We start from the raw sequence: 22,423 nt of genomic DNA, 5'->3' as shown, positions 1-22,423 counted from the left end.
ATTTACTACTGATATTTATCTAAGAATACATCTGAGAACACCTCCAAGAATTTCTCTATAGAATACTGTAGAAAATTTTCAGAATACAGTCAAATTTTTCTAGTTCGATATTTTATATGTCGATATCGAGTTGAAGAACCATAGTAATGGTCCCTCCCCTCAGTTGCCCTGAATCAATGTTATATAGCTCGAAACCTCCCTAAACTACAGCCGGTTCTTCAGGGTATTGAGTCATTCTAAATGGTGTAAACCTCTTAATTTATAATGTTGAATACCTATTAGATCTTAATGATTTATGCGAATTAAAATTTCATTTGTCATACCTACATCGCTTCCACAACAACTGTATTGTGGAAGAGTAATGATGCGGGAAGGCTATCAACGTGTCGTTCTCACTCAAGTGACGACATGATTACTACAGAGAGGCATGTAGGTATGATAGGCAAACAGTTTCAACACTAAATAAATCGCACTCGCTCTGCGAGCGTATGTAGTAACATGAGATGGATGGATGTGGGTTATGAAAAGGATATGCGTGATCTGTGGGGATTTAAATTCTAAACTTGTAATCAACTGAGTTATTGAGTCACCAAGTGGCTCGGTAGGTTAGTTGGTAAAGCGCTCGTCTAGCATACAAGAGTCATGGGTTCAAATCTCAGCCGAGCACGTGGATTTTTTTCATAATTTCACCCATAATTTATCCATCTTTACCACGCGTTATGAGTCAATTAATTTAATTGGGGAAATGTATGATCTATTATGAGAGGGATCCTTATAAAAACTCTTATCTCCTTGTTTGATTTCTTTTTATTTTATGGTTCCTGTATTTTTCTGAAATTAATGAAAACTGTGAAATATTCTTATATCCGCAAATGTTATACAATCCTAATAAAACAATTCTTTTTCTATAGGGACTCCATTGTGCTGCTACTGGAGGACATCACAATCGGACACTACGAAGTGGATAGCAATGGACAAATCACTGAACTGGATCGTGTCAAGCTCTCCGGTTCAGTGAAAGTATCTGGCTACAAAAGTGCAATAACTTGGGTGGCAGGTGTTGGTGCTGCTTTAGCTATTCTTACAGGGGACCTATCGGTAAGAATCTGGGATATCGAAAGCAATGATAACTACGTACTATCTATGGAGCTGAACAATGGAACGAATGCGACCGGGACCAACTTTCCTATTAGGAATCCCGTTGTAGAAGTCTTCACATGTGTCGCTTATTGTAAAGACAACCAAACGTTGAGCGCGGGAACGAATCAAGGAAATTTATACACATGGCGTCGACTGAACATCAACAGGTCCTACGACTACCCGGAGAATCAGTGGCAGCTTACAAATGTCACTCCCGTCCGTGGCACGATTAAAAGCCTCACGTGGGGCATTACGGACACAAATCGACCCTGCATGATGGTGAACTGTCTGTCGAATGTGTTTATTCTGAAAGAACAAGCACTGCTTTCGTGTCACACCAGAACGCTGTGGGCCACCCAGAAAAAGTCAAACGAACTGGTTCTGGTGCAGCAAAATGCGCCCCGTTCCGCTGCCACGGGTGAAACGGACCGACGGACAGCCGTGATGAAAAGCGATAATTCTATCATCCATCTTGCGTTGAGCGAAATAAATCTTGTCGTAACGAATGGCCGTACGGTGGCCGTCTATCGCGTGGGAGGAGGGGGGCCATCGTTGACATCTTCATCTAGGGCGACGACGACGACAGGCGGAGACGAAAATGCCGATGCACTATCCATCACGCATGCCGGCAGTTTCGGCGTTGATTGTGTGGCAATTTACCTGTACGAGCAGCAAGTGGTGGCCTTGGGGGCGGAGCAGGTGAAGATTTATTCGCTCAGCGGGGTTGTTCTGCAGGAGATATTTTTCAACGAAAATGAAGGTAGGTTTGGATGAGGGACATGTGATGTTGATTCTAGCTTTGGAATTGTTAAGGTCTTTGCTTAGGAGTAATATACAGTAAACTCTCTATAACTCGATATTATAGAGAAATCGAGCTATAGAATACACATTCAGTGCAGCTGCTGCAGCAGTTGGAGGAACTATCCATGGGTGTAGCCAGGATTTTTGTCACGGGGTTGAAGAGGAAGAAGGGGGGTTCTTCTTTTATGATTTTATTTTCTTATTTATTTTATGAAATTTATATAACTGTTATAACAAAAATTTATATTTTAGCATAATTCTCCAAAATTATCAAGAAGAGGCTAGGGTTCAGAATGGTAGATTTTACCTCGTAATGCATCACGAAAAGGTGATCTACCCGCGTTATATTTTCTCTAGGATTCTTTCAAATTTAACACCAACAACTACTCCAACAATCAAGAATTACTCTTAGATAACCGAAATTCCTGCAGAGGTTCACATAAAAGCTTCTCTGCAGATATTTTTAAACTCCTAATTTTTCTAGAAATTTATAAAAATCAATCCAGGAATTCCAAGTTTTTTAAGAATATTTCTTACAGAAATTCATGGTATTCAAAAAGAATTTCCTTTGGATCCTAGAGATCAATTTTTAGTAGTGTTCTTAGAGAAATTCACAGATATATTACAATTATACAAAATAAAACTCGAAGGACGCATTGAATGAAGTCCTGGAAAAAAAATGAACTAGGTATTTCCAAATGTTTTATTGGAATAATTCTTGTGCAGTTTCAATATTTGGAGGAATTTTAAAACGAAATCTAGGATCAATTTCTGGAGAAATCGTCGGCGGGTCGACTAGTCAAGAATAAACTTCTGGGAACATTTTGAGAGGCAGAAAAATATCTTGAGATATTGCTGAGGATTCGATGAAGACATTTGAGCTACTACCAGAAACGATTTCTAGAATACTTTGTTGGGATAATTGATGAAGAAATTTCTTAAAGAATTTAAAGAAATTTATATAGTGGAACATAATGGTGAATCCCAGAAATCATCCTGGTGAATATGTTGAGTCATCCTTTTTCGAATTTTTTTGAAGAATTCCTGGATGGATTTATTCCATTATAACTTAAAAGATTCTCGGTAAACACCTATTGAGAGTCCTTACAGATTTTTGGCAGATTGCTCGCAAGATCCTTTGCGCATTGTTAATAAAACCTTCGAATGATTTCTGGTAAAATCTTTGGCAACGGCCCCCTTTTATCCTGTCTGACTACACTCATGGCCATGCATACTAACTTTTAGTACACAGTAAACAAATCTGTGGTAAAAAATACTATTTTAGCTGACTACGCCCATTCTTGAAATTACCATGGAATTTCAGACCAATTTACTATGCTTTCGGTACATCCTACAGCATTACTGGTACATTTGACAGAAATAATTTACAGCAATCTGATTTCGACAACAGACATGGTAAAATCAAGCGCATTTTTGGTCTGCTGAAAATTGCCGGTGCGAGCGCTTAAGTTAACCCCCTAAAATGGTAGTTTTTACCGCACAATTTTTTTGCGTGTGTGGTTCTATAACTCGACATCGAGATATAGAATATCGAGTTATCGAGAGTTAACCGTAGCATCAAAGGGTACCAAGGTGTGCTAGAAACCTATTTTGCATAAGCGATGTCAATGAAACTCTTATCATTATTATACCATTTTAAAGGTTGCGAGTAAAGTTTAAAATATATGTTTAATTGACCCATTTAACCATTTCCGACTCATTGACTTTGCTCTGGCGCTAGTAGGAGGCCCGCGATCAACCTGTATTTCTTGTGGTATGCGAAGGAAACCCCCACTGATTCCAATTCCGTGCATTTCTCCATATGTATCTCTCCTGGAAAGAAGTCTTTCCCAGAGTTGGTAGCAGATCTCTATTTAGAGACTTGGTCTCTTTTGTTTATAGAAAGTCTTCATTTTCTTGGATAGTTTATTGTTGAGTTTTCCTTAGTAGATATCCGAGAATTTCCGTAGCCTTTCAAAACATTTTTAGAATTGTAGGAACTTTTTGATTCCCGACGTAATTTCGGAAATATTCATCAAGGAGATAACTTTAAAATAAAACTCTGAGGAATCACTAGAGAAATTCATGGAGTAATTTCTCTAGCAATTACAGTAAGAATTTTAGAATAAACACTCAAAGGAATATCTAAATGAATTTTAGGGGGTGTGTCTTTGAAAAATATCCTAGAATGTCTGAGCCATTTCCAGTAGAAAAAAATCCTGACAAGATCTTTATAAAATCCTGAAGGAATTTTTGAGTATTTTTTTGTAAACTAATATGGAACAGTCTTTGAAATAATTCCATGCAGAAATGATGAAACAATCGTTGAAAGAGTTTTTTTATATATCTTTGAAGCAATTCTTTAGAAAAATCTAAAAGATATCTGATGCCATATTGAAGGAGATCCAATTTTCTGATAAAACAATTTCTAGATTATTTTTTGGGAGTGCCCAATAAGAACGTCTGGTTCCGTTGACGGTTGGATTGAAACAGGAAGTTTATTTCGAAAACTAAAATTAGCCTACTGTAATCGTGAATATAGTTAAATTCAAATTGCACAGCTTACTGATCTTCAACACTCCAATCCCATCGCTCTTAGATTAGTCAGTCCATCAGCTACTTGCTCTTCAGTCTTGACGTAGGGTAAGTGTTCCCTTAGTTGTGGGTGTTCCTATAGTTGCGGTAGTGCCGTTTTCACTTATTTTATTACAATAGCCACTGAACCGACACTGCCAATCGACGTATTGGCTTGTTGATTCACGGAATAGTTGAAAAGAGCGTTGAAATTGCTTCAAAACTGATTAAATATCACTAAAATTGCTAATTATTTTCTCACTTGTACCAATAGTTGCGGTAAAGTGTTCCTATACTGGAGGATCCCATAAGAAAACAACGGATACCGCAACTATAGGAACACAAATTAAAAATATACCGCAACTAAAGGAACAGTATACCAATAGTGGAGGTATTATTTTTCACTGACATGCCGTGGATTACTGCGATGAAACCATTTTTCTCATTAAGTCAATGGTCGTTACTTTCCGTTACAACATTAACATGTACATTAATTGCGCTTTTTGAATTTAGACGGTTAAACGCAGTTCAATCGTGCTTAGTACCTCCACTATTGGTACATCTACCCTAGTTGATTTTGGTTATTTTCCGGTCCAACGCATCACGGATGTAATGGTGCCGGTTATCGATTTGGTTTGTCCGGGGTGTGTAGGGGAAGTGGTGGTAAAATGAACACCGCGCCTTTTACCGAGAAAAAAACAAATTTCGATGAATTTTCATCACGCACGAACGATTTAAAGTATAAATAGAAGTGTTCAAGTTGATACGTAAGTCAATTAAAGTGAAATCATCATCGAAAACTAAGATTTAAGAAAACCACGTTTGAAAATTAGAACTGACGTAACTTTTAGCTCGGAAGACTTGAGGTTTTTCAGTGAGGTGAAAATCGTTGTCATATGATGTCAAATCTGATACTTTTAGAATTCTTTTTGAATGGGTTACAATCATTAATGTATATATTACCGGTAGGGCAATAGAAATTTTCATATATATTTATTTTGCTCACGACTTTTGCATGATGTTCATTTTACCACCAACAGCTGTTCATTTTACCCACATAGTGCAGGTAAAATGAACATTTACATCGTTTTTTACTAGCGCCAAAAATATGTGAAAATTCAGCTATTTTAGTCTGAATTCATGTCGCTGCTATAGATAACATTCCTTGAGGTGTTCATTTTACCACCCCTTCCCCTATCCGCCGTTCCTTACAATACAAATTGTGCTTTGATTGTCGCAGCGTAGCTTTGGTTCCGAAAACATGGGTTGAAGATCGACTCATCTAGTAGGGGAAGGGGTGGTAAAATGAACACCTCAAGGAAATCATCGTGTTTCTAATAGAAAAACGAGGAATTTGTATACTTCTATCCCACAACATCCAAAATAGGGATGTTATCTATAGCAGCGACATGAATTCAGACTAAAATAGCTGAATTTTCACATATTTTTGGCGCTAGTAAAAAACGATGTAAATGTTCATTTTACCTGCACTATGTGGGTAAAATGAACAGCTGTTGGTGGTAAAATGAACATCATGCAAAAGTCGTGAGCAAAATAAATATATATGAAAATTTCTATTGCCCTACCGGTAATATATACATTAATGATTGTAACCCATTCAAAAAGAATTCTAAAAGTATCAGATTTGACATCATATGACAACGATTTTCACCTCACTGAAAAACCTCAAGTCTTCCGAGCTAAAAGTTACGTCAGTTCTAATTTTCAAACGTGGTTTTCTTAAATCTTAGTTTTCGATGATGATTTCACTTTAATTGACTTACGTATCAACTTGAACACTCCTATTTATACTTAAATCGTTCATGCGTGATGAAAATTCATCGAAATTTGTTTTTTCTCGGTAAAAGGCGCGGTGTTCATTTTACCACCCCTGTTCATTTTACCACCACTTCCCCTATACTGCCGTCGAGACAGCTTCCGCCCATAAAGCCTTCGAAAGTGCTGCTTCGAACAGCATACACCGAGCATGCTCCACTATCGATCGATTCGCTTGCTCCGCCATGCCATTCTGCTCGGGAATGTAGTCGTTCGTTCTCTGGTGCCGTATGCCGTACCCTTCGAAACCACGGCTCACGTACTCCTTTCCGTTGTCGGATCGTAGGGCCTTGATCTTCATGCCAAATTATCGCTAGACCATCACGTGGAATTTCTTGAACACCTTCAGGACATCAGCTTCGGATTTGGTTTTGACCAAACCATCGGCTAGTCGCCGAATGCTCTTTATGTTCAAGTGACCCAGCCTTCGATGTCAGACCTCCAGACCAACAGCTGACGAACAAGTTAGCAGATAACGCGTCCTGCCGATGCTGTTCTAGCTTGAAAAGGTTGTTGTCATGGACACTCTGCATCCGTCGTTGATGAAAATCACGGTAGTTCTTCACTATATGGCTCACGGACATCTGATTTGCACTGAGCTGCGATAACAGCTGCACTTCCTTGACCGGAATTGCCTCCTGCTGGCACCGTGGCTTCAGTACTACCTTCATGTTGCCACCGTTTGCAGCCACCACTGTACCAGAAGAACGCTTGATGTTCTCCAGCAAATTCTGGTTTTGGGTCATGTGCACACTGTAGTCACGATTTCGTTCACGTAGTCGACCTTGAAGTCACACGACGACAGCTCGGTTTTTGTGAGCTTGTGGAGAAGCCTGACTCGTCTGGGCAGACCCAAGTCCTCGAAAGCTTTCTACAGCTTGGCCACGTTTGCTGAGCTGTTTTCGCATCTCAGACGTGGAAGGCATGTGCCTTCCGATCCTTACCAGCATCCAGCGCTTCGTAGATACCGTCCTCGTCCCGCTCCGGTTTTACCGCGCTCTATAGGTCCTCGAGCTTCAGATACGATTGCACCCCAAACTTCAACTTGATTTTGCCGTTACCCAGAAAAGGGGGAGGGGTCAGGGTGACTGACCTACCACAAAGACCAATAACCGCATTTACATCAAAATTTATTTCAAATTAATTGATCCACATTAGTTTCTAAAAAGTGGCTTTTTGAAAATTTATGGTTCGTCCCGGGATTTTGAGGGTTAAAATTCTTAGATGTTTTGTTGGGGAACTCAATGTGGTTAGAGCTTTTATAACCCGGATTGTTTTTCACAGGAAAACCGATAGGAGCAGATCTGATTGATCACTTTCTCACCATCTTTACCCTGAACGGCTATCTCAAACTGTTCGACATTTCGCGCCACGAAATGAAACTGGTCCAACCGCCCAAATGTGCCTATGATCTGTTTGAAAAGTTTGGCGAAATCATTTCGGCCAAGTCCAACTCCACCGGAACACACCTGGCCTTGACCATCGCTAACGAGCAGCTCCTACCGGATGGAAAGCTCTATCTGTGGAATTTGGAGAGTAACAACATCAAGTACTATGAATTCTCTAGTCGAACTGGGGGCAACAGCGTAATCCAACATCTCCCGATCAACTTCTTCTGGGATGCGGACGATCCGCGGATGTTGGCTTGCGAAACGAAACCTATTCCTGGACAGGGACAGAAGGGAATGTCCGGGAAGGGTAGCAGCATTCCGGAGTCTCAAATCAATATCTTGTTTGTTGATCAGAAATCGCAGCTCAAAGAGCTGGAGCTGATCGAGTTAGGGAGTGGAGAACAGCTGATCAATCTTTGCATTCCTCACGTTGTGATATTGAAGCTGAACCAGATCGAACGTATTCCGCTGCGGGATTTCAAAGGTTTAGAAGATTGTGATTTGACTACGAGAAATATGGTGCTGAACTTCAGCTTAAACGTAGCTCAGGAGAACATGGATCAGGCGTTTAGTTGCATTCGATCGCTGAAATCGGATACGGTTTGGACAAATTTGGCTAAGCTGTGCGTTCACACGGGTCGGCTAGATGTAGCAAAGGTCTGCCTGGGCCATCTAAAGCGCGCACGATCTGTGCGAGCCTTGCGTAAGGCCATGGAAGATTCAACTTTGGAGCATGAAAGTAAGGTTGCTATCTTAGCAATTGAGTTGAACATGATAACGGAGGCGGAAGCTCTCTACAAGAAGGTCGGAAGATACGACCTACTTAATAAAATGTACCAAGCAGCGGGACGATTCGACGAAGCTTTGGAAATTGCTGAACACCTCGATCGCGTTCATCTCAAAAACACTTATCATAAATATGCGGAATGGTTGAAGGAAAATGGCCAAACCCACAAAGCCATACAGTACTACGAGAAAACCAATAATCTGATGCATAATGTTAGTCAACTCCTTATTGACGATCCTGCAGCATTGAAAAAGTACATGCAAAATACGAAAGATCCGGAGCTACTGAAATGGTGGGCTCAGTATATCGAGAGCAGTGGAGACATGGAAGGAGCCTTCAAAATCTATCAAAAATCGGAAGATTGGTTCTCACAGGTGAGAATCTTGTGCTTCATCGGACAAGTAGGGAAAGCAGATGAGATCGCCCGCGCTAGCGGAGATCGAGCAGCTTGCTATCACCTTGCCAGATACTACGAAAACAGTGGAAAGTTCTCGGAAGCCATTCAGTTCTACACTCGGGCCCAAACCTATGGCAATGCCGTAAGAATATGCAAAGAGAACGATCTTCAAGACGATCTCTGGACGGTTGCTTGCACGGCTAGACCTCGGGACAAAGCGTCAGCTGCGAGCTACTTTGAGGAAAATGGAGACTATCGTAGGGCAGTCGAATTGTACCATCGAGCGGGAATGCTCCATAAAGCAGTAGAAATGGCTTTCAAGTCTCAACAGCCAGAATCACTGCAGGTTATTGCTTCGGAACTTGACGCTAATTCCGATCCAGAGCTGGTAGCTCGCTGTGCTGAATTCTTCATTGGTATTGAGCAAAACTATAAGGCAGTTCAACTACTGGCAAACGCTCGACAACTCGAAAAAGCTCTTGAAGTAGCTTCCGATCATTCAGTACCTTTGACAGAGACTTTGGCAGAGCTGTTAACCCCAGCCAAGGAAGAGATATCGGACGAACTGCGAGTCAAAATTCTAATCAAGCTCGGTGAGGTTCTCCAGGAGCAAGGCGACTATCATTCAGCGACAAAGAAGTTCACGCAAGCCGGGGACAAGATACGAGCGATGAAGAGCCTACTCAAGTCAGGCGACACGGAGAAGATCATTTTCTTCGCCGGCATGTCTCGTCAGAAAGAAGTATACGTAATGGCAGCCAACTATCTACAGGCTCTGAATTGGCAGAGCGATTCAAAAGTTTTGAAGAATATTGTAACATTCTACACCAAAGGACAGGCTTATAACCAGTTGGCGAACTTCTATGCGAACTGCGCCCAAGCGGAGATTGACGAGTTCCGTGATTATGATAAAGCGTTGAAGGCGTTACAAGAGGCAGGTAAATGCCTCTCGAGAGCTACTCCACCCTCACAGAAGATAAACGACACATTGCAAAGTGCTATGGTTGAAGTGAGGAAAGTGATAGACTTGCAGGATGCCGTGGAACGTGGGGAATTTCTAGCTGCGATCAAGATTCTGAAAGTTAAGTTGGAGGAGCAGGTGGCTGCTCCGGTGAGAGTTTGGGATTTGTTGGCCTTGTTGGTTGAGTGTTTGGTTTCCACCAGCCAATACTCCGAGGCGCTGTATTATTTGAAACAGTTGGCACAGAAAAAATCGGACTGGTACCAGCAGGAAATGATCGAGCGCACGTTGCTGGACAAGTTAGTAGCCGAGACGGGGATCAATTTGGAGCCGTATGTTAGTGCGGCCAGAGTACAACGGCCGCTAACTTCATCGACGGTGACCATCGATAGCGATGAGGAGGAAATTCAGGAGGAATTCGAACAGTAAGCTTTACGTGGAAGACCACCTGGAGATAAAAGTATCAGGGGTATATTTTGTATACGTGGAATTAAGTGTAAATTGGCTCTGTAAAGCCAGACACGGCAAGTGAGCCTTTAAATAAATGAAATAATTAAAAGCCTTGTGTGAAATAAAGTGCACTTAACTGTGGAATGTGATTAATAATGTAAACGTGATTTCGTTATATTTAAAAAATGATGACGTTCCTGAATATTGTTGGAATATAATTTACTTTGGGTCGACATGCAGAGAAGTAATTCTGGCAGCACTGCACATTCGGTGCGGTGTTCACGCTCAAAAATAAAAACATTGTTTTGTCTGTTTTCAAAGTTGAAATAAAGCACACGCGTTTTTCTTTCGTTGATCGTATATTTCGTCGTAGTAAGTTAGCTAGTTCCGAAAATCCTTTTGCTTCCACCTGGCCAAAAGGTTATGGGCCCAGGCACTGTCGGAATCTAGCTCGGTTCGCGGAAATATCGCGTCGGTCCGTCGGAAGTTGCCGGAAAATGTCGGAGCGAGTGACGCTTGAAAAACTGGGGGATCATAACTGGCCCCTATGGAAATACAAGGTTATGTTGGTGCTCGGCGAAAAAGGCTTAGCGGACATCGTGAAGGCGGATATTCCGGGTGTTCCTTCGAAGGATTAGCTGTCGCGGGATGGAATCGCCCAATCAGTCATCGGTCTGGCACTGGAAGACTCCCAGTTGTGCCACGTCATGGAGAAATCTACTGCTAAGGAGATGTGGGAATCCCTCCAGCAGTATCACGAGCGAAAGTCGATGTCAGGAAAAGTTTACCTGCTCCGTCGGCTGATTTCGTTGCGTTTGCCGGACAAAGGCAACATGGCTGACCATCTGTCGCAGATCACCATGCTCGTCAACCGGCTTGTTGGGATAGGTGAAAAGCTGTCGGATCACTGGTTGATTGCCATCATTTTATCGAGCCTTCCGGAATCTTATAACGTGCTCGTTATGTCCTTGGAATCGCGACCAGAGGAAGATTTGACATTGGACTTCGTCAAGGGGCGTTTGTTGGAGGAATGGAGACGCCGATGTGAACATGGACAGCACCCATCGGTTTCCGAAGAATCCGTGTTGCAAGCAGCTAAAACACCAGCCAAAACGAAATTCAAGTGCCATTATTGCGGTAAGGAAGGCCATTATAAGCGGGATTGCCGGAAGTTCAAGCAAGACCAGCAGCGGAAGCAAAACACTGGTTCCGGGAAGCAAGCTGGCAGCGATCGGGATTCAGGCTGGGATGGTTCCAGCGGAAGAGCGCAGAAGGTAAACAAAGCGGAGTCGGATGGACAAGTTTGTTTCGGTGTGCGTTCGAATGCGGCTGATGATGTTTGGTTCCTTGATTCCGGCTGCACGTCTCATATGACCGGGGACATTTCGATGCTGGACGTCATTGATTCTTCGCATCGGGAGCAAATATGCCTGGCGGATGGGAATAAGGTTTTCTCGGAAGGCATCGGCGACAGACAACTTCAAGCGGACAACGGGAGAGGTGGTTCCGTTGATTTGAAGTTACAGAAGGTTTTACACGTACCAGTTTTGACGAATAACCTGCTATCCGTCAGCAAGATTGCTGATGAAGGGTACAAGGTGGTATTTGACCGGAATGGCTGCCGAATCAAGAAGAACGAGGATATAGTCGTCGCTGGAGTTCGGAATGGGAACCTGTATCAGCTTAAGCTTCGAGGTGAACATTCGCTGCAAGCAACTGCACGCCATCGGGATGATTGCCAACATTTGTGGCACCGCCGCTTGGGGCACCGCCATCTCGACGACATTAGCAAGATCGTTCGCAACGAACTGGGAAGTGGTCTCAAGCTCGTCGACTGTGGGATTCGGTCGGTCTGTTCGACCTGTTGCCAAGGAAAGTTGTCATGCCTACCCTTTCCGAAGCAATCGGAGTCGAAAACGAAGGAAATACTGGATCTAGTCCATACGGATTTGTGTGGCCAGATGGAGGTTCCGACGCCAGGCGGCAATCGTTACATCATGACCGTCATTGCCCAGTCAACATTTTGGCTGGTATATTTTTTGCTATGCATCATTGTATATGAATCAAATCACTCGTATAAAATGCATGAAAACGCTATATACACACCAAAGTGGAGGCCATATACGCACTTCCCACGACTTTTTCAGACTTTCCATGGTCAGCAATACGATGCCACAAAATTCCGATAAAAATAAAAAAAAAAGATTTCAGCGAGACTCGAACACTAGACCTTTGGATCCCTAACCCAGTACCATACCACTACACCACAGACCGCTTCATGAATGAGGAGTGATTATTTGCCAATATGAAAGGAAGTTTGCTCTACAACACACACGCTTTGTTGTTCTTTGAAGCCAACCGCCAGAAAATACCAACCTCGGGTGGTGAATTTCGCTAAGTTATTGCGATTTCATTTGATGCTAGTCTGCATTGATATATGATCTGTCAGTTTATACAACTTGACGCGATTCTAGATTATACTATTTACGGCATGGTTTGTTGTCTACAAAATTTGTCGACAATGAATCGTAGTGGAGAATTATATACAATTTGTGTTAACATTTATTCGTTTTGATTTGGAATATTGTGCGATTCTGATTTTTGACGTATGAATATGAGATTTTTGGCACACATTCTTATACGATACGTGGTTCACTGGGTGATGATTGCAGCCGTTTCTGCGTTTGTACCTGTTGCAGCGGAAATCACAGGCAGCAGAAAAGATCCAGGAATACATGTTGGGCTTTAAATTGAAGAAAGCTGTAATGCTGGAAATCCCTATTACGAACTGAATTGTATTTCACACAATGGATTGATGTATAGTTTAAGTTGAGCGTTTCGACAGATCGAACGCAATGGTCTGCTCGATGAGATAAATAAATCGGAAGTATAAAATGAGTTTTCGCGTATTATAATCCTTGAAGATGATTAATTGGTGTTGTTCACACGGGATCCCAACAAATTTGGGGGCTCGTCCGGGAATCCCGAACGGTGTGACGTGGACCACATGGGAGCAGCGTGATATAATCGCGAATAACAACAATTGGCACATTGGAAACGGTGAATGGAATTTAAAGCAATATGAAAGTTTCTTGGCGATATTTGCTAGTCAAGTGCAAATGCTAGCAACCGGAACATCGAAACTAGTACAAGAAGTGAGCGCGATGAGAGCTGATTTTGATAATCTGAAGCATGAAACAACATTATTGAATTCTTCCATTGACGGGATTACTGTGAGTTTAACGATTATGGATACTAAGCAAACAGCGGAGCAAGAAAACGATACAGTGACTGCTGATGGGCCAAACAATGGTGATTTATTTGCTGTCGTGTCTGGTCGAACGAATTCAAATGAGAGTAAAGCAACAGTGGTGATAGAACAAGACATCCTGAATACAAAAGCTGTACAGCAGAAACCACCAGCGCAAGTGCTACGTGATAACACTTCAATCCACGATAAACGACATGAAGCTCGATTTCGAAGATCCCGACTATTGAAAGTTCTCAATTTTGGAAATAAACGTCATAGTACTAGCAAACCGAAAAGAAGAGTTGATCGACAAGCAACATTGATAATACCTAGGCCTGGATACGATACACGAATGCTGCTTGTGCGATATCGTCATATGCAGTATGGTAAGAGTGATTCTGATGGCGATATCACTCTGAAAGCAGATCAGGAAGGTGCCAATGACGAAGATGATGACGACGATGACGACGAAGGCGACACCCGGGTCGGATGTCGGTCAGGTTGGCCGAATGTTGGGCTTTAAATTGAAGAAAGCTGTAATGCTGGAAATCCCTATTACGAACTGAATTGTATTTCACACAATGGATTGATGTATAGTTTAAGTTGAGCGTTTCGACAGATCGAACGCAATGGTCTGCTCGATGAGATAAATAAATCGGAAGTATAAAATGAGTTTTCGCGTATTATAATCCTTGAAGATGATTAATTGGTGTTGTTCACACGGGATCCCAACATACATTGATATGGTCCGCACACAGTTCGGGAAGGTTCCGAAGGTCATCCGAAGTGACGGCGGTGGTGAATACACAGGTGAGTCAATGAAGGCGGTGCTCCGGAGGAACGGTGTCGTCCAGCAGCTGACTGCACCTTACTGCCCGCAGCAAAATGGGAAAGCAGAGAGAAAGAACCGTTCGCTCATTGAGATGACGCGCTGCTTACTCTCTGAGGCTGGCTTGGATCAAAAATATTGGGGCGAAGCGGTATGTACGGCCAACTATATCCTGAACCGCGTACCAGCTTCGGCCACTGGAAGGACGCCCTGTGAGCTGTGGCACGGAGACAAGCCGAACTACAGTCACATGAAGGTGTTTGGCTCTCCGGCCTTCGTTCACGTGCCGAAAGAGCGAAGGAAGAAGTTGGACCAAAAGAGCGTTCGAATGATTTTCGTCGGCTATGCTGAAGGGAGGAAAGCGTACCGCTTCCTCAACCCCGACACAAACACTGTGGTAATTAGTCGGGACGCAAGATTCGTTGAAGAGCTAGTAGGTAACGAAACCATCAGAGAGGTGCTACGCAGAAAGGATGTCAAGATCGATCCGGCTGTAGTCGTGAACGTGGATGAAGCGGACTCAGTGCACAGCGAAGAAGATCGAGAAGAAGAATATCGATTCAGTGCATCGGATGAAGAGTTTCTTTCGGTGGAGCAAGGAAGCGAGGAGTCTGAGTTCGAAGGATTTCCGGAGGATGAAATTCGGCGCCGTTCTCACAGGCGTAACAAGGGGAAGCCACCGACACGTCTAATTGAGGAGATCAACGCTGTTAGCACGCAGGAGGAGTTCGAGCCGGCGTCGTATCAGGAAGCAGTGAATTGTCCACAGAAGAAGATCTGGTTGAAAGCTATGCACGAAGAACTCGCATCGCACCGTGAGCTTGGATCATGGTCGCTGGTGGAGCTGCCGCCGCAGAAGAAAACCATTGGCAGCAAATGGGTGTATTCCATCAAGCGGAACGAGAAGGGCGACGTCGTTAGGTACAAAGCGCGCCTAGTGGCGCAGGGTTGTGGTCAGAAACCCGGCGTCGACTTCGAGGAGGTTTATGCGCCCGTAGCCAAACAGGCCACGTTAAGAGCCTTGTTGGCTGTGGCTAGCCAACGGAAAATGCATCTCAAGTACTTGGACGTCCGGACTGCATACCTTCACGGCGACCTCGCCGAAGAAGTGTTCATGCGGCAGCCCCCGGGGTTCGCTGCACCAAGTCGAGAACGAATGGTGTGTCGTCTTCATAAAAGCGTATATGGCCTCCGACAATCCGCTAGACGTTGGAACAGCCGGTTCGACGACGTGCTCAAGAAGATAGGGTTCAAGCAGAGCTCGGCTGACCCCTGTCTGTACACATCGGAGATCAAAGGTAAGAAGATTTATGTTCTGATTTATGTTGACGACGTCGTTGTTGGATGCGAGGATGAAAGCCTGATCGACCGAGTGTACGCCGAGTTGAAGAAGTACTTCGACATAACTTCGCTGGGGAATTTGAAATACTTTCTTGGACTGGAGGTGAACCGTGTTGCCGGGAATTACAGTGTCTGCCTGGCGGGATACATTCAGCGAACTGCACAGAAATTCGGACTGGGTGATTGTAAGTCGGCGCGCACGCCAATGGAAGAAAACTATGCTCGTGGCGAGATCGAAAGCCCATTGTTGAAGGATTCATCTTTTTATCGGAGCCTGGTCGGGTCACTCCTGTACATCGCTGTTCATGCTAGGCCCGATATAGCTCATGCGACATCAGTACTCGGCCGCAAAGTCAACCAACCATCTGAGGCTGACTGGGTGGCTGCAAAACGGGTTGTTCGATATTTGCGAGGTACCCTAAACAAGAAGCTCTCTTTCAACGGATCATCTATGGAGTTAATGGGCTTTGCTGACGCGGACTGGGCGGGTGACTGTCAGTCGAGGAAGTCGACGTCCGGTTATGTTTTCAAGATAGGAGGAGCTGCCATTTCGTGGCGGAGCGCCAAGCAAAGTTCAGTATCCCTTTCATCGATGGAGTCTGAATACATCTCACTCTGTGATGCGGCTCAAGAAACGATTTGGCTAAGGCGTATTCTGGAAGACATCGGGGTGAAGCAAAAGGGACCTACAACCATCTTTGAAGATAATCAAGCATGTCTTGCGTTTGTCAGGTCCGAGCGAACGACGAAACGGTCTAAGCATATTGAGACCAAGGAGATGTTTGTCCAGGATCTCTGCAGGAAAGGTGTGATCAAGCTGGAGTATCTGTGCTCTGAAGACATGATTGCCGACGCTCTGACGAAATCTCTCGGAACGGTCAAGGTCAACAAGTTTGCGGAGAAGATGGGATTGAACTGAAACCAGCGTCGACCAATTTAAATTAAGGAGGAGTGTTGGAATATAATTTACTTTGGGTCGACATGCAGAGAAGTAATTCTGGCAGCACTGCACATTCGGTGCGGTGTTCACGCTCAAAAATAAAAACATTGTTTTGTCTGTTTTCAAAGTTGAAATAAAGCACACGCGTTTTTTCTTTCGTTGATCGTATATTTCGTCGTAGTAAGTTAGCTAGTTCCGAAAATCCTTTTGCTTCCACCTGGCCAAAAAATATGAGAGCCTGTTATTTTTTGATTTTCTTAGGGTGATGTGCTAGTATCCATCGCATTAAGCTTTGATCAGTGAGAACCTACCATTTCCCCAGTATTACAGTGAATTATGCTGATATAAACCGATGCCAAACAATTCTATTACAAAACGACTTTCGCATTGTACAATTAGATTTTGATAAATCTTGATCGTCTTTTAGGAAATTATGCAATGAAATTGCATCTTGCCGTATTCTCAATTCGTCATATTGTTTTCATTTCTGTCGCAATCAGTTTTCAGATTCGTCTAACAACTTACGGCTCACTGTGATATAATGAGTGGTCAAAATACAACATATCAACGCTATTATAAAATGATTTACTAGAATACATAGATCTATGGGCATCTCCCGTCATCCCTTCAGCATGATGAAATACATGAATTTCCTTTAAAATAGATTGTTTGCCATCAAAATTCAGCTCAAACACATAAACACATGTCATTTTGACCGAACAATCATGCGTTCACATTTATAAGGTTTAATCACCGCATGACTTTATTGTTTTGAAAATTTATTGGCTTTTTTTCGGTGATCGCGAATGCATGCACAGTGCAGCGAAAACAACACAATCAAAGGAATCGTTTTTTTTTACGCCGAGCAACGCGTACACATTGATGCAAACAAGTTTTTTTTTTCTCAGTACGACGAATCGAACTTTGTTTACATTCTAAATTATATGCGGTCGTTGAGGAAATTTCATAGAATTTCGTGAGTTATAGAACTTTTACGGCGTGTGATTGGAATAAAATCCTTCAGTGAAGAAGTACGAAGGTTTTCCATAGTGAAAATAAGGGCCCGACGAAGTAAGTCACACAGGGGGCGGGAAGAAACTTGTATCATAAAGTGATGTGACTGGTGTCGATCGCTAAGCATTTCTCTCAAATCGTCCATGCGTTTTCGGTAAAAAAAAAATGCAAAGTGGATAATTCAACTGTAGTTGTTTTCGAAATACAGTAGTTTTATTGCATTTTTGGTGTAAACCAGAACAGCTTTCACAAAATTACACTTTGAAAATGAATTTGTTGAGGTATGTTGGAATATCCGCCGTAGTAGAACATTTAAAGTTTGACAGCGCGTCACGACGAAGTAAAACGAAACCCTATATAAAATATTGCGCAATCTCAAAATATTCATTTCCGTGAAAATTTTCACATGAGTAAATAACATTTTAACATGATGGATTTAACAGTTTCGAGCACAAGCAGCAAAATTTAATGCGTTGTATTTCGTTGATTTCGCTATTTTTTTTTCGCCGAATAAATAACTTCGTGCCACTAAAGTGGATAATCACGCCTCGGGCCGTAATACTCCGCGCAATAATGTACAATGTTCGCAATCCAACATAATTATTCGCCGTGATTACGATAAAACTCCGTCGGTAACCTCAATCGTTGACTCCGGTGATCGTAACGATGCCAAGCGGCTAAAACGTACCCACTGTCAGCCTTCCCCAGCCGACGGTCACAATTCTCTCCAGATGGAAAGCGGACAATCAATTCAACCGATGGTTGCTACACTAGAGTGATGCAAATTTTGAAATTTTAGCTCCCCTGTGCTTAAACGATTTATATTATGGTAAATAGCATGCTCCCAAAGTTTGAAATGATTCGGAAGAAATTTGACTGTGCACAAGCCATTTGAAGTTTATATGGAGATTAAAGGAAAACGGCAACTTTTTGTGTTCAGGCATCTATGTCTTCGACATAATATTTCATGGAAAAGTGAACAACCTCTGCTCATGTGAAATGCTTTCAGCTACAACTTTGTTGAAGACCACATTTTGATAGGACTTAAGGATAAATTGCTATTCTTAATCATAATCTGGGTTTGCATTTTGCATGCTTAACCAACTGCTCAGCAGGCAACAGTGGTGCTCCTGGCGGGTAGAATACACTCAAAAAAATCGACACGTCGTTGCTACGTGGAAAATCACGTAGACCGTTTGAAATTCATTTTGCCTCGACTTCACCTGGCCAAGGTGATGTTTACCATGCTATTATTAAACACCAAATGGTGACTCGGTAATGTTTACCGTTGTTAACCAATCAGAGTTACGTGAAATTCACATTGGCTTTTGAATTCATTTTGACAACCGCAACCATCGATCCAGGAGCAACCTCTTCGATTCAATCGCAGCAACTGTCGAGTCATCCAGTCCAAGAGCCACTTCCAACGTAGATGAATCGCGCAGCCACCTCAAGTACCCCTCCAACTTCTCTTCAACCTTCCTGACAGTCTACTATCAGAACGTTAGAGGCATCCGAACAAAAACGCAAGAACTACTCTTGAATTTATGCTCTTGTGACTATGACATCGTAGTACTCACCGAAACTTGGCTACGCCCAGATATTTCTAATGACGAATTCGCCTCAAGCTACAACGTATTTCGATGCGATCGGAGTTCGGCTACTAGCAGCCTTCAACGTGGTGGAGGAGTGCTAATTGCAGTTAAGGCGGAATTGAATTGCAGATCGGTGGCACTAGAAAACTGCGAATCCCTCGAACAAGCCGTCGTTCAGATCAAGCTTCAAAAGTTTTCAGTTTACGTTTGTGGAATGTATCTACGACCAAACTCGCAGCCCGCGCTTTATTACTCACATTCCATGGCAGTGCAACAATTATGTGAACGAACTGCGAGTGCCGACAAGGTTATCGTCATGGGAGACTACAATCTTCCCCAGTTGATCTGGCAGAACGACGAAGATATTGACGATCTACTGCCTTGTAATGCTTCATCCGAACAAGAAATCGCCTTGGTCGAAACAATGGTTGCTTCAGGACTGCGTCAGATCAATTGCCTACGAAACTTGAACGGCCGCTTACTGGACCTTGTTTTTGTCAATGAAGCAAGGGACATTGAGGTAATCGAACCACCGTCACCGCTCCTCAAAATTGATTATCACCATAATCCGCTGGTTCTTCGTATGGACTTGAACGATGCTCGTATGCAGTTTGCCGAGGATTCGAGCCAACAGCGTGACTTCGATTTTCAACGCTGTGATTTTGCGGAGTTGAACGATGCTATTTCAGCCATTGACTGGGAGATAGCGTTTGACGGTAGGGGCACCGACGAGACGGTATGTATTTTTTACGACATTCTGTACGGAATTTTGGACGAGCACGTCCCTCGTAGACGACGCACGCGTTGTTCTTACAAACATCCTTGGTGGACATCCGAGCTGCAACATCTTCGCAATGTTGTTCGCAAATCTCGAAGACGTTATTTTCGAGCGCGAACTGATGAAAATCGAAACAATTTACGTCTTATCGAAACCAGTTATAATGAGTGTCAAACTGCTGCATTTCGAAGCTACGTCGCTCGTTTGGAGACGACCGCTAAGCACGATCCCACAGCCTTTTGGAATTTTATTCGAAATCGCAAACACTCAACTCGATTTCCTGCTGAAATGACTTACAAAAAAACTATCGCTAGCTGCCCTGAAGATGTTGCTAATATGTTTGCCGACTGCTTTAAGAACGTGTACAGTTCGAATCCACCAACGTTTTCATCGGACAACCTCAGAAATTGCCCAACTTACGATTTGAATCTCGCGCCTTTTGATATTTCGCGGCAAGATGTATATTCAGCTTTGAAAAATCTGGACGTAACCAAAGGAGCTGGTACTGACAATTTGCCGCCGTTAGTCTTAAAAGAATGTGCAGAATCGTTGCAAATGCCGCTGGAGATTATCTATAATAAGTCGCTTCGTAATAGCACTTTTCCGTCGATATGGAAGAAAGCCTCAATCACTCCTATCTTCAAAGCTGGTTCTTCTCATGATGTCGAAAACTACCGTGGCGTTTCAATTTTATGCTCCGTAGCTAAAGTTTTTGAAGGTTTAGTACACAATGTTCTCTACGCTGCATCTACCCCAATAATTTCGGAACTCCAGCACGGCTTCGTCGAAAAGCGATCAACGACAACTAACCTTATGATGTTCACTAACTTCCTATCGACAGAAATCGAAAAAAGGAGCCAAGTAGATGCCATATACTTCGATTTCTCCAAAGCGTTCGACAAAGTGCCACACGAACTAGCAATAGCGAAGCTAAGACACTTGGGCTTTCCGGATTGGATAACGGAGTGGTTGCGATCGTATCTGACGCAACGCGTAGCATTCGTCAACATTAATGGCACACACTCTAGCGTTTTCCCTATTGCTTCTGGTGTTCCTCAGGGAAGCGTTCTGGGGCCACTGATTTTCATATTGTTTATAAACGACCTGTGCTTCCGACTGAAATCGGGAAAGCTGTTCTACGCTGACGATTTAAAAATATACAGAACTATAGCATCTCATCTGGATTGCTGTGCGCTACAAGCAGATATAAAGGAACTCGAGCTGTGGTGCATGGAAAACGGCATGGAGTTGAACATCAAAAAGTGTAAGTCCGTTGTATTTTCCCGTCGACAATCGTGCATCGAATTTGGATATTCGATTGGATCAGAACCATTGGAACGCGTAGAGTCAATCCGAGACTTAGGTGTTATTCTGGACAGTAAACTGCGGTTTAATGAACACGTCAATGCTACAACTGCGAAGGCGTTTGCAGCCTTAGGATTTGTTCGACGAAATGCTAGCTGCTTCAAGGACATCTATGCTCTCAAGGCGTTATATTGCTCGCTTGTTCGTAGTATTTTGGAGTATGCTGTATGTGTATGGTCTCCACAACATACTACCCACATTATCCGGATTGAAAAGGTCCAGCGTAGCTTCATCCGCTTCGCTCTTCGGCAGCTGCCATGGTCGGATCCGTTTAACTTGCCTGATTACACGTCACGCTGCAGACTCATTGCTTTGCAAACACTTTCTTCGAGACGCAGTAACCTACAAAGGCTTTTTATGTTTGACTTGATCAGAGGAAATCTTGACTGTCCATCGCTCCTGCAAAATGTTTCGTTCTACGCACCAAACCGACATCTGCGACAACGTGATTTGCTGCTCATCAGACGGCATAGAACTTCCTATGGTTTCAACAATCCGTTATGTGTATGTTCTCGATTATTGAATAGTGTGAGTGACTTGTTTGACTTTAATGTATCCAAATCTGTGTTTAAAAGTAGAATTAGAGTTTTAGAATAAGAGACAGTCTGAGGAATCGTACTAGATTCAAGACAGTGAATAAATAAATAAACAACCGCATTTCGCATTAATTCAATGTTGTGTTCAAGCGCGAAGAAGACGTCCACTGTTTTTTTTTTCTAAGAGCTTGAGGAGCTGCCGGACTTGACAACAATTTTAAAAACAATTTCAAGGTAAAAATAGTTTGGATTTGCAAAGTTTACATATTAATTAGTGTTTTATATCTGATGTTATTCCATACAGCGGCAAAGTTAACTGGAACATGGATACTTTTGATGGAGAATTCAACATAACCCCAGAGATGAGGAGCATTAATAAATGACAATTGCCGGCAAACAAATCCAAGCAGTGTTCTGATTTAACTATAGAGGCACTTC

The 22,423-nt window shown here is 42.8% G+C and overlaps 1 protein-coding gene across 1 annotated transcript in view; it reads left to right on the top strand.

Moving 5' to 3' along the window:
* Nucleotides 1-10,499, top strand: part of LOC5576601 (intraflagellar transport protein 140 homolog) — a 29,775-nt gene extending 19,276 nt beyond the window's left edge. The window contains exons 4-5 of the mRNA XM_021841550.1: nucleotides 912-1,900; nucleotides 7,636-10,499. Of these exons, the coding sequence (XP_021697242.1) occupies nucleotides 912-1,900; nucleotides 7,636-10,316 (3,670 nt within the window). The 3' untranslated portion in view covers nucleotides 10,317-10,499. The remainder of the gene's footprint in view (nucleotides 1-911; nucleotides 1,901-7,635) is intronic.
* Nucleotides 10,500-22,423: the final 11,924 nt, after the last annotated feature.

Source organism: Aedes aegypti, chromosome 1, assembly GCF_002204515.2.
Source record: "Aedes aegypti strain LVP_AGWG chromosome 1, AaegL5.0 Primary Assembly, whole genome shotgun sequence".
NCBI classification, from domain to species: Eukaryota; Metazoa; Arthropoda; class Insecta; order Diptera; family Culicidae; genus Aedes; species Aedes aegypti.
Note: the sequence above shows the minus strand (reverse complement) of the source record. Positions and strands in the feature narration are given on the sequence as shown.